Source organism: Phascolarctos cinereus, unplaced genomic scaffold (assembly GCF_003287225.1).
Source record: "Phascolarctos cinereus isolate Bilbo 61053 unplaced genomic scaffold, phaCin_HiC Scaffold_1;HRSCAF=81, whole genome shotgun sequence".
In the NCBI taxonomy this organism is placed as follows: Eukaryota; Metazoa; Chordata; class Mammalia; order Diprotodontia; family Phascolarctidae; genus Phascolarctos; species Phascolarctos cinereus.
This window is the reverse complement of record NW_027555514.1, coordinates 40,426,283-40,439,619: the sequence shown is the minus strand read 5'-3', so window position 1 is coordinate 40,439,619 and position 13,337 is coordinate 40,426,283. Positions and strand designations below refer to the sequence as shown.

The 13,337-nt window shown below is 38.3% G+C and overlaps 1 protein-coding gene across 4 annotated transcripts in view; it reads right to left on the bottom strand.

The window, feature by feature from the left end:
• Window positions 1-13,337, bottom strand: part of DNAJC13 (DnaJ heat shock protein family (Hsp40) member C13) — a 122,942-nt gene that overhangs the window by 39,544 nt on the left and 70,061 nt on the right. For all 4 annotated transcript variants that reach the window (XM_020987276.2, XM_020987277.2, XM_078151571.1 and 1 more), the window contains 6 exons: window positions 12,371-12,525; window positions 11,265-11,466; window positions 10,030-10,145; window positions 5,749-5,827; window positions 3,592-3,727; window positions 594-778 (listed from right to left, as the gene is read on the bottom strand). In XM_020987276.2, coding sequence (XP_020842935.1) covers window positions 594-778; window positions 3,592-3,727; window positions 5,749-5,827; window positions 10,030-10,145; window positions 11,265-11,466; window positions 12,371-12,525 — 873 coding nt within the window. The remainder of the gene's footprint in view (window positions 1-593; window positions 779-3,591; window positions 3,728-5,748; window positions 5,828-10,029; window positions 10,146-11,264; window positions 11,467-12,370; window positions 12,526-13,337) is intronic.

Below are 13,337 nucleotides of genomic sequence, written 5' to 3'. Positions count from 1 at the left end.
AAAGAAGGAAAAAAAATTTTGTAAGACCATAATCCGTAAAGATTAATTAGCCAAAAAGGGAATTTAAATCATGATATGCTTTTCACTGCAATTATTTAAGCTAGATAATGATTTTTTTCTGGATGATAATTACTAGCTGAATTTCCTCTCACCAAAAATCCATATATATATATATATTTCTCAAAGATCCTAAATAAGCCACATAGATGACTTATGAGATCCAATGCAAACCAGTTCTCTGATACTTAATTAGCTTTTAAAACTTCTTCAAACTGAAATCAAATGACTGACCGGCTGCTGCTAAAGAAATTTCATCAAAAGACTTTGAATAGTTTCTTTTGAGCAACTTTAACAATTTATTTACAGGATTAAAAACAAAAGAACCAGATTCACCAATTATAGTTCCCAGCTGCTCCAACTCTGTATTGCAAAGCATTAAAGTTGAGTGGCATTATATCCAGAACCCAGGGGCAAGTACAAAGAAAAATAAATTAAAAATTAATGGGCCTATAGCATTTATATTTCATGACTTTTTTGTAGAAAAACAAATGCACAGTAGGGATCTGTTTTAGAGATAAGCACAAAGTCACTACCTCTATTCCATTCTCTCTTCTTAGTTCTTCTGCATTGAGTGCAGAACAATTGACAGTGTGGAAAGCCAGCTCTGTGGCGGCAGGTAACAGCGGTGATTCTTTGGAGAAAAGGAGATCATCTGAAGTTTCCATCGTGATAGTCCGAATCAACATGGGATACCCTGCATACTTGTAAGGCTGCAAATCTGAAATAACCAAAAGTCAAAAAGAGATTTTGACTGGGGCTTTAAGATGATCTGGCATCCATGAATATTTATAGATGTCTAAAAGAACAGTTCTTTAAACATCTCCCAATTTTATTTTAAAGTAAAATCTGTTTGGCTTTCCTTTTTTCCACACTGATTTTACAGTTTATTTCATCGATCAGTCAATGCAAAGGTACCTATACTAGAAAAATGATCTGGTTTTCTAGTAGAATTTAGAGTCTAGCAGTTTCAATCTTGTGAGTTTATCAAACTGTTACCTCTTCAACCCATACATATTTCTATTTATGCACACATGGATATTATTGCATTCTTTTTTGTTTTTTGGTGTTTATTTTTGGCAAGGTCAGAGCAAACCAGTACACTGTTTTGTTTATCCTTAATTTTTATTTTAATAAAACTAGCAAAATATAATTTTAAAGTGCTAGACACAAAATTTCTACATTAAATAAGAATACAAACAGGATGCAAACACACCAGAATACAATGTTATTTATCTACCATAAATGCATAGACAACTCTAGTGAAGCTCACTGTTTGCATGGGCTAAATCTCACTAGTTCTCTAAATGTGGCCAGCCAATTAGATACAAAATAATTGTTTATCGTAATCCCAGGATGTTCTACTACAACCTAAAACTTCAATTTAGGCATACTATGAGAAAAGAGCCTTGTCCCAATATCCAAGTTATTAATTTTGTTCTATTTAGTCACAGAATCACAAAATGACAGAATGAAGAGTTGAAAAAAGATTTTAGAAGCAACCTAGTCCAACCAGTATCCAGAGAAACAATCCACTCCACCAACACCAAGAGATTTGCAGACTTTGCTTGAAGTCCTCCAGTGAGAGGGAGAGAGGATAGTCTTTCCCAGTACGACCCTTCTACTTTGGATTGTCAGGAAGTTTAAAGACATTTTTTCCCTTAAAGTTAACTTAAATATGCTTCTCTGCAAACCCCACTCATTTGCTCCTGTTTCTGTCCTAGAACTGAACACCATATTCCCAGATATGGTTTGATCAGGGCAAAAAACCCAGCTGCATTATCCCTCTCCCTCTTCTGCTATTGTGTACCAAGAAATGAAGCCTCCCACCATAGCAGGGCTTCTGGCAGCCATAACCTAACAGCTAACTTGTTCGAAGCTTGCAGTTCAATCATCCCCCTCACCTTTCTACCCCTGCTGTGTCTGGAAAGCTAATTTCTTGGACCCAAGAGTAAAATTTTATGCTCAATTATCAAACGTTATCCCCTTCAGTCGAACTCACTGACTTGTCCTTGAAAAGCTTCTTTATCTCATCCTTCATCCTGTGCACTCACTAGTTGTCCCTCCAAGCTCTGTTTCACTGGCAAATGGGTAGAGAAGAAAGAATCCATGTGCCTTCAGCAAAACTACTGACAAAAACACAGAATACCCAAGAGCCAAAAACAGATCACAGAGATAACACGCTAGAGACCTCCATATCATCCAGGGGTTCTTTAACCTAAGGTCTGTAGACTTGTATGTTTTTTAAAATCTGGTGGATACCAGTTATTTCAATAAATTGGTCTCCTTTGAAATCCTATGCATTTTATCTTATGCATAAAAATATGACGTCCATTGGTTTTATCAGACAGTGCCAAAGGATCCATGGAACACAAAAGATCAGAACTCTGCTCTAAGCTACCCCCACTCCTTAGGACCAGTTACTAATAACTCTCCTATCGGCTACCTTAACTTGTTCCGCATTACCCACAAGCAAAACACGCTATACTTGGTTAAATTTAATCCAGGTGCCCACCCTCCAACAAAAAGACCAACACTCAAATTTTCTCTCAAACTTGGGGGGGCTAGATTAATCCTGCTAGTTCTTACAGTCTTTCCAACAGGCCAACTATTTGAATCTGCCTGCCAGCAAAACTCATTTCTGAAAACAAAGTAAAAATAAACCCAGCAAGTTGGGTGCATGAATGACAGAGGATGCTTTATAAGTATAATCACTGAGTTTCCCAAGTTTTCCTTCTCCTATTTTGAAGTCCGAGCTTACACACCAACCCAGGTTAGCCTAACGATATTAACTTATCAAAAATCACTAAGGTGAAAGTAGTTTCTAAACAAATTCTTACAAAAGGTAACTATTCCTATAAAAGTAATTTTATAATTAATAATGATGGACTACATCACAGTGATATAAAAATAAGCCATGTTGAAATGAGCATTTTAATTTAAAAAAATCTGTCTTCAGATGTCTAAACATTTATTACCTTCTGCATATAAAATGTTCAACTACCCTTAGACTTTACACCCTCTTTCAAACATCAAGAAGCATGTCCCACCTTATACTTACATCTAACGTTCCCAAGTCTTTTAGAATTTGTACACTCTAGCTAACCTTTAAGAATTTTCAAACTTTAATCATTCTCTCAATAACTATCCTGCTAAAGCTCTGCCCACCCTCCTTCCAAAAATGACCTTTCTATACCTTAGAAAATTTCAATTAATAATAACAACTCAAATTTATGTAGCTCTTTAAGGTCTGCAAAGTGCTCCTATCAAGACTCCCCTTATGATAGGTGGGGAAAGCATTATCCTTATTTTAGAGATAAAGAAATCATAGCTCTGAGAATTCAGTGATTTGCCCAAAATTACACTTCCTAAATGTTTTAGAAGGGATTTAAATATCAGTGTCCTGACTTCCCAGCTCAGGACTCATTCCATTAGGCTGTACTGTCTCTTTGGTGATAACACAGCTAAGTCAAGGAAGAAAACTCAGAAGAAAACTTAATTTGGGCACAGGAGAAATAGACTCGACACGCTCACCCTCCTTATGCCGATTGAACAAGATGCTCTGTGCTTTGAGAATCAAAATTATATTTTCTGGATCTGGGCCATCAATTACTCTGGATGATTTTGTGCACAAGAATTCATATGCTTTATTTACTTTTTCAAACATATCCTGTAAGGAAACAAAGACAAACAGCACGCTTGTTTCACAATGGTGGGAAAACGAGAGTCAAAGTTAAACAAAATACTCTATGAAAAAATGACCAACTAACGTCATCTTCACCTCATTTGTTATAGGAAGCTACTAAAATAAACACACAACATTCCACAACCAAAAAAAAGTTGTCATTTTCTATGAATGCTGGGTTTTTTTGTTGTTATTCATTCCTTTTTCAGTCGAGTCTGACTCTTTGTGACCCAATTTGGGGTTTTCTTGGCAAAGATACTGGAATGGTTTGCCGTTTCCTTCTCCAGCTCATTTTTACAGATGAGGAAACTGAGGTAAACAGGGTTAAGTGATTTGCCTAGGGTCACACATCTAGTAAGTGTCTGAGGCTAGATTTGAACTCAGGAAGATGAGTCTTCCTGACTCCAGGCCCAGCACCATATGTACTGCACCACCTAGCTTCCTATGAATGCTGGCAAGATAGTATAATAAAGAGGTCTTTTAACTCTACTTAACTCTTCTGCAATTATTCTGTACTGTTATCACAAAGACTTTGTAGAAAGGTGTTGTTTTGGGGCAGCTAGGTGGTACAGTGGATAGAGCACTGGCCCTGAAGTCAGGAGGACCTGAGTTCAAATCTGAGCTCAGATTAGACACTTGACACTTACTAGCTGTGTGACCCTGGGCAAGTCACTTAACCCCAACTGCCCCCCCCAAAAGAAGAAATGTGTTCTTTTTAAGGTTTTTCAAGTATAATACAATTATAGTTATGACACAAATAAGTGTAGGGTTCTCAAGTAAAAAAGATTTTTATGTTTATGACATATATATACACAGAAAAGCAGCATAGCACAGCCAGTAGGAAAGCGGCCTGCAAGGCAGAGAGCCACAGGCACAAGTCACTTGAGCTCCCACTGGCTAGGAAACTATCAGACTGTAAACTGTAGGGCAGGAGTTAATCTGTATTGGTGGAGAGTGTTTCCTCATCAGGAGTTCCTATACCAATTCACAGGGATGTCCAAAAAAGGACAGAAAATATCTAATTCCATACACATTGCCCACCCACCCATTGAGATGTGTCTATGTGGCACTAGATATGTGTCATATACATGTTTATAATTGCTGCTCAGAAACAAAGTGCCACCAGCACTGTATTACAATTAAAAGGTAAAGGTATGTGGGGGAATATGTGCAGAAATGAATGTGATGTAAACACCTAAGATATAAATTTTAAAAAAAATTAAATTTTTCAAATTGTTTTCATTAAAGATCTGGACTAGGGTGATAGCAATATGGAAAGAAATATGAAAGTTTACAGGATGAGAATCCACAGGACTTATCAAATGACTGAAGTTTGATGGAGGAGGGGCCAGATGAACGGGTCACGAGTGGATCAACGAAGCAACACTTTGGTTCTACTTTTTTTTTTTAAAGCAGGCTGCTCTCATATATGTTTTATAAAAACATTTAGAAGTAATCTCCAGGTGGCCCTGATTTTGTCTGAAAGATCCCTTTCTACTGATCCATTATTAAATTGAGTCCTTATTAATGTAACTGCAGGCTGACACTGATAGAAAGAGAGTGTACAGATTACTAGTCTTAAATGATGGATAGATGCAATAAGCATTTCTTAAGCACCTAATATGTGCCAAGCACTGCACTAAGTGCTTTAGACTTATTATCTTATGCTATACTCACAACAACCCTGGGAAGTAGGTGCTATTATCACTCCCATTTTACAGATGGGAAAATGAAGCGGACAGGGTGTTCAAGTGACGTGGCTGGGGTCACACAGCCAATCAGAGTCTGAGGTCACATTTGAACTTATTTCTTCCTGACTCCAGGTCCTAAGCTCTGTGCACTGTGGCGCCCCATTGTGGCTCCTAGCAGTTGCACATGAAGATGGGGAATAAGATTCATGTGTATAAGCTACAAAATTACAATTTCATCTACATGTTTGCTGAAGATAGAACAAGTGATGAATGACTGAATCTGGAAAGCCCCAGATTTGCTTCAAGAGTACCTACCCTCCCTTCAGGATTCTTGTCAGGGTGATATTTCTGGGCCAGTCTGAAGTAGGCTTTCCTGATCTTGCTCTCTTCATGCCTGTAAAATGGTGTTTTACAAATGTATCAACATACAAGAATACAGAAAGTCACCAACCCTTCTGGCAAAGGATATTTGGTGGAAATGTTTCTTGTTGTTACCATTTCTACAAGGCTACAAACTCAGTCATTCGGATTTCAAAACTTTTCGTCTTGGACGGCTAGTATCTTCAGCACACAACACTGCTCCTCTAGTAAGTACTTCACAAATGCTGTTTCATTCATTTGTCAAAGACTGACAATATAATTGATGTGGCTAAATGGAGATTACCAGCTTCACTAAAAATAACAAGCTACACGAGCTCCAAAACTTGAACACTTGAGCAATGAATTTCTAGTTAGCCTTTCCTACCACTCTAAATCTCTCTCTCTCACACACACATACACACTGCAGTTCAAAGAACAGAAGAGAGTAAAAATATTTAAAAAGGTGGAGTGGGGAATTTAAAAACAATGCCTTAACTCTAAGATACAGTATACTTTGTATTAATAAGATAAAAAAGTACAATTTACTTGTTATTAAATTACAAAAATAAAACACCTCCGTTTTGAAGTTATAGAACATTATTACACAAGTAACTATGCTAAGTGCCTGGGTACAACGCCCTAGGGATCTGGAGGAAGGAGCTTGTCTAACAGGGGATATGACCTGTTTACCATCAGATAGTTTGCAAGAATGGGATAAATGCAAAAGAGAAAAGGTTTGTGAACAATCTGATGAACGGAGAAATTGCCTTTGGCCACAAGGCTTTCCCTCCTGATCTGAGCCTGAAATAAAAGGTGCAACATGCAGCAGGGGAAGAGGGAAGAGAAGGGTCTATTCCAAGGATCAGACCCAGTGGGGTCATGGGCAAGAAAAGGAGCAAAAGAACAAAAAACAGTTCTGGCTTGGCTGAAGCAGAAAATATGTTTAAAGAAACTGCATGAAAAAGCTAGAAAAGTAGGCACAGACAACATTTATACTTTATTTGGTAAGAAAAATCAAACAAACGATCAGTCAACATTTACTAACTGGCTACCATGTGCCAGACACTGTGCTAAAGGCTGAGGACTCAGACACAGTCCTAAGGACCTTATGATTTAACAGGGGCGACAACATGCAAACAAATACACACAGAGCAAACTACACACAGGATAAATCGGAAACAGCAGAAGGAGGCACTACAATGAAGAGCAGTTAGGGAAGGCTTCTTGTAGCTGGGAGGTCAGTAGGCAGAGCAGAAAAGGGAGAGCATTGCAGGCATGAAGGAAAGCTAGAGAAAATGCACAGAGCTATGAGATGGAGGGTCTTGTTGGTGGAAAGCCAGAAGGTGAGTGTCACTGGACTGAAGACTACTATGGGAAGGTAGGAGGGGACTAGACTATAAAAGGGCTTGGACAAGAGGAATTGGGTGATGGGAGTGGGAAATGGGGTTTGGACAATGAATGATAGGAGTTCAGAACCATGGGGATGTGAAGGAATGACCAGGCATGAAAACGTGCATCGTTAAGTGAAGGGCGCCCCTCTTTCCAAAAGAGATTGGAGAAAGGGCTAGAGACAAGCTCATCATGAGATAGAAGGCATCGAGTCAGATGGATGGCCCTTTTTCACTATTCTTCTTCCCTCTGAAAGCTAGAGTTGAGACAGGAAAAGGGTTCAGCAGATCAAAGGTGAACCTGCATAGCAAGAGAAAGGGTTGGGGGTGGGTATAAGAAGACTAAGAAGGTAGAGGGAGAGGTGTGTGGAGAGGTTATGAAGGGCTCTGAATGCCCAATAGCATATCATACATAATACAGGAAGTGATAGGAAGCCACTGGATTTTACTGAATTGGGGTTGGGAGGGAAGAAGAAGTCAGACAGGACTGTGGGTCAGATCTGAACCACAAAAACCTAAGTTAAGGAGACCAACCAGAAAGCTATTGAAATAGTCTAGGCATGAGATGATGAGGGCATGCTTTAGGGTAGTGGCCGTGTCAGAGAAGAACAGGGGATGTATACTTAAGTTGTGAGTCTGGGAGGATGGTGGCACCCCTGATGTAATAAGAAAGGAAGAAGGCACAGTTTGGGGGTTAAAACAATGAGTTCAGCTGTGGACATGTTGAGTTTAAGATATCTACAGATATCCCAGTTTCAAATGTCAAACAAGTAGTTGGAGATGTTAAGTCTGGAGGTTAGGAGAAATGTTAAGACTGGATAAGTAGATCTGAAAATCATTAGCCAAGAGACAATTTAATCTATGGAAGCTTATGAGGTCACCAAATACTGGACAGAGAAGAGAGCCTAGGACATAGACCCGGTGTGACCTGGACAAAGATCCAGTCAAGGACACTGAGAAGTGATGAAACAAGTAGAACTGCGAGGACGTAGTAGTGTCATGGAAACCTAGAGAAGAGGGTCTTAAACAGTGTCAAAGGCTGCAAAAATGTCAAGAAGGATGAATACTAAGGAAAGGCCATTTGATCTGGTAACTAAGAGACCTTTAGTAACTTTGAAGAGAAAAGTTTAGCTGAATGATTAGGTCAAAGGCCAGATTTCAGAGTTAAGAAAAGAGAGGAAAGGAAGTGCAAGCAACTACAGTAAATGGCCTTTTCAAGAAGTTTAGCTACAAAAAAGAGATATGCAATGACAATAAGCATAGATAGACGGATCAAGTGAAGGCTTCCGTGGATGAGGGAGACACGAGCATGTCTATAGATAGTAGAGAAACGGTCAATAGACAGGGAGAGATTAAAAATTCAGTCAGAAAGGATGACAGAGAAGCAGTGTATTGGAGAAGACGGGGCACAGTGGGATCACCCAGGCAGGTAGAAGGGTATCTGTTCATGTGAGATGGGCCCAAGGAACAAACAGTCATCCGGGGGATGTGAAATGGGGAGAAAGAAGAGAGAGCTGTCAACAAATAGCCTTAAAGTTTTTCAGTGAAATATGAAGCAAGGGTCTTAGGTGAGAAGGTTGAGGGGAGGAGGAGACAGCTACATGAGGATTGAAGAGGGAACCTAGTCACTGTGTTAAGACAGTGGACTGGGGCAGCTAGGTGGCCCGGTAGATAGAGCACCAGCCCTAGAATCAGGAGGACCTGAGTTCTAATCCAGCTTCAGACACTTGACACTTACTAGCCGTGTGACCCTGGGCAAGTCACTTAACCCCAACTGAAAAAAAAAAACAAAAAATACAAGACAGTAGATTAATCAGGGAAGTATAAAATAACTGCTTTGCCAGTGACGGTGCAGTTGAGATTATGTAAAACAAATTTTTAGGGGATCCTAAATTGACCCAGTTAGCACAGATTAAGAAACTAGAAGGTCAGTGTGTTTGAAAGACTATTAATATGTATGCTAAAGTCCCATAGTATGAGGGCAGAGTTGGAGAGGGGTGAAAGACTATGGGCCAGGTATGAACTCACTGAGTAAAAAAGGGGAGTGTCAGGGAAGTCAGTGGATAACGGACCACAATTTGACTGGGTGGTAAATATGGACTGAATCAACTTCAAAAGGTGAACACTTACTGAGTGATGGTGGTAGTCAGCCAAATGGGGAGGGAAGAGTCAAAGATGGTGTCAGTACTGATAGTGCTACTATCAATAGAAATTAATGTTAAGAAAGCCACTTTGGAAAGAAGGGTGGTTTAGTTAAATTTGGGGCATGCTCAGCCTGAGTTATGAGCAGGAAAGCATTCGGCAAACTTGAAAGCTTTATATAAATCTGAATTACTGTTATCCAGGTACAGCTATTTAGCAGAAATGTAACTCTAAGGAGAGGTCAGAAATGGAAATTTGGGAGTCACTTACATAGGTCATAACTGAAGACACAGGAGTTCCCCAAAAGAAAGGCCAGATAACATGCACTACTAACATTCTTAACTAATCTATCATAAACTCTTCTGGAACTCAGGCATGTTGCTACTAAATCTCACATTTACAAACTTCAATATAAAAATCATCTCTATAAAGATAAAATTCAAATAAATCATAATGGTAATAAGAAATATTAAGGTTATATAAACAAACATTTGTGATAAGAAATCTCAAGGGTAAACCAGATCAACAACTTCAGATGTAGAGGTATTTCTAGGTGGTAAAGGTGCATTAACTAAAACAAAAATAATCTGTTGGTTTTGATATAAATGAGGGGGGTTTTTTTTGACATTGTTTTACTTTTCAGAAATTACTAACAAAAAAATTAGTGCTAAGTGAGCTATTAATGACTATAATATTGTTAACTTACTGTCCCTGTCCATTAGGGAGATTAAGCACTTCATAAGCATCATCTATTGACATTATAGGTGGTTTTTTTTCTACTTCCTTCTTCCAGGCATCGAGGGTATCTTTCAGAAGCTTCACCTTGGAAATAAAATGTTTCATTTTCAAGCTATTAAAATGTGGATGAAATTGTATACTTCGAAAACACATTCATAAAAAATTGAACTTATACATCTAGTTTGCTCAATTAGGGAATCATAACTGACCATTAAAATTATATATTTACCAGCAAACAGTAAAAGGAAGGGAGAGAGGGGAGAGACAACAGTCCACATGTTATGAACTGTATTCCTTCAGTTCAAAGAAACATTAGATTTCACCTCCAAAAAGGAAAAATAGCACCATATAGCTAAAGCTCTTAAAAGTAAGGAATTCTTTAAAGGGTGCAGATTTTTCCAGTTTTAATAAATGTAGGCCAAAGATCTTCCTATTAATTCTACTTGCTTTAATACCATTGTACTAATGTTAAATTAAGTGCAATATTTTAGTGTCCAAATTGATTTTTTTTGGAAAAAAAATCATTTGTAAGATGCCATATGCTATTATTTTCGTGTCCAAATGCAAATATATACACTTAACAAAATCTGAAATATTTGACTAAATCAACACTCAGTGTGAATATCTAAAGAATCCTGTAAAAACATAATTATACAGATGACTGTCATACAGATGACTCTATACATGCAATGTAGTTCAGGGTCCAATGACACTGAGGTTGGTCACACTCATAAATATGGCGATAACAACTACAGCTCAAGGACTGGGCGTAGCCCAAGACAAGAGATGCGAATCTTGCAGGATAGCAGACACAGGTCAGCACGGGCCTGGAAGCCTGGCTTACTCGAACCCTCTGGTCTAAGCAGCACTCAAGAGCCATCTCTTGGCCAGCCTATGCAGTAAGAGTGCCTCCTTAAGGCCAGAACTGGTCAATTCTCTACCCAATGGCCCACCCAACTGTTATAGTGGCTGTTTATCTGTATTATGCATGAAATCATGTCTGTATTTTGATTTTGTAGATATTGTTATTGTCAAGATAACAAAGGATATAAAAACTCATTTAAAGTGGATCTTGAGACAACAATATTAACATAACAAAACAACTGAACAGTGTTGAATTTTTAAGGAGGAGGAAAAACTTTCATATAACTGATTGTCCAAAGGTCATGATTCGAAGAGACATAAGATCATTCATTGACTTACTGGATCTTTAATTGGCCAGTCTGGAAATCGGAGTGTATCACAAAGATGTTTGAGGTAATAAATATTACAAAAGAGTTCATTCTCTAACTGTGGATAGTTGATAACAGGAATAGGACAATACTGATAAAGTGCTCTTGTGTTACTCTGAAGGCGCGGAGTGAAGTCAGCAAGATGAGCAGCAATCTTCTCAATCATGAGGCGCCTATAAGTTATATTAATTATTCAAAAATCTCAAAAGATTATTTCCTTAGAGATGAATACATATGACAACTACCATTAACTACACAGATCATTAGACTAAACACACCATCAATCTAAGACATGATTACAAAAACCCACAAATTAACACTTGGAACATACTAAACTGGGTCAACCCCCAAGATGCCCTTAAATAGAGATAAATACAGTTATCCCTTCCACATTGTGGGGGTTTAGGAGCACAGCACCGCCACAATCTGGAAAATCCACACAGAATTTTTTGGAACTCTCTTCGTACTAGAGAAGAAATCTGAATTTTTTTGGTCATAAGCTCTGTGTCATCTACTGGCCTATGTGTGTTGTCTGTGGCTTCCACAAAACTCTCAAAAATTCCCATTTAATTTCTTAGGCTGACCCACAATATATTGAAACTGTGATGGGTAAAGTCACAATGTGGAAGAGATAACTGTACCATAATTTGTGTGCCTATGTCTATGTATCAATGAAGGATGTCAGAAAAGAAGCACAATTTCCATAGGCCTCTACATAGGAAGTCAAGTTAATAACTTTCTAATACTCTAGCTAAAAATTCCCCCACAGTCTATTTCTTTAGGATATATGAGATGCGACTGCCTAAAGGCTACATTACGTTACCAGTAAATTCACCTAGCAGTAATAATTATATTGGGTCTAAGTAGAAAGAAGTTTATGGTCCTGCCAAACATAATATGTAGCACTCAGTAGAGCTTGCTGACTGAGTTTCTACTAATTATTATGGTGATTCTTATCATAAAATCAGTGGAAATAAACATTTTAATATGCAAAAAATTAAAGGAGGCACCAAGCACAGTCATAAATTTATGAACCAAACACATGAATAGAAAACAAATGATTAAATGATGAATTACCTCATCTCACTGCTCCAGATAGCTTCTGGAGTATCAAATTCTCCTAGAAAAATCTCAGAAAATTTTTCTGGTTCATAATTTTCTAAATAGCATACCATTGCTTCAGGGAGGATATGCCCCAGTATACTTCTTTGGACAATATCTTGCCCTTTTGTCTATAGAAAAAAAAAAAGAAAAGACTCAATTACATAAGAGATAAATTTGTCCTGAAATCTTCAAACTTAAAAACGAAATGAGTATAAGTTAAAGCCCTTTAAGGTTTGCAAACACTTGATGTATGTTATTCTATCTCCTCTGACCCTCACAATGACCCTATGAAGTAGTTATTATCCGTCCTTTACAGATGAGTAAATTGAGCCTCAGAGGAGGTACTTACCATGTGACTTCCCATGGTTACATAACTAGTAAGTGTCTGAAGCACCTACGCCTGGCTCTTCCTTGTTCCCCTCCTGGGGTTCTAGTCTCTTTACCACACTGTCTCTTGAGTATATCATTTGGCTGGAACCAGTTGCCTTTTGAATTTTGCATTTACTTATGATTATGGAAAAACCACAGAAAACCTTGCAATGATAATATGCTTCTTAGTAAATAGCTAAGGAAAATAACAGATGCAGCAGTCCCAGCAGGCCTCCCTGTGAGCTCAGCAGTCCTAGGGAGCCCTTGCTTAGCTCCCAGGGGGTTGGCTGGATCCTCCAGTTTACCCTGACTCTCTCTCAATCCAGCAAACCTCTAATAAGCAAGACTTATTAAAGCCAGGAAGTGAGCCAGTTTTCAGGAAATAATAGCTTTAGTATGAAGTTCCAGGTGTATCATACTAAGTAAATCACATTCCCATCTTCTACTGACGACATACCCTGCTTTTTGCTTTGTAAGGGCATGAGAGCAGTGACAACCGTCATCAACAATCCATCAACCTTCCATCAGGTCACTAAATGTCAAAACAGGGACACTTGCCAGACCTAATTTA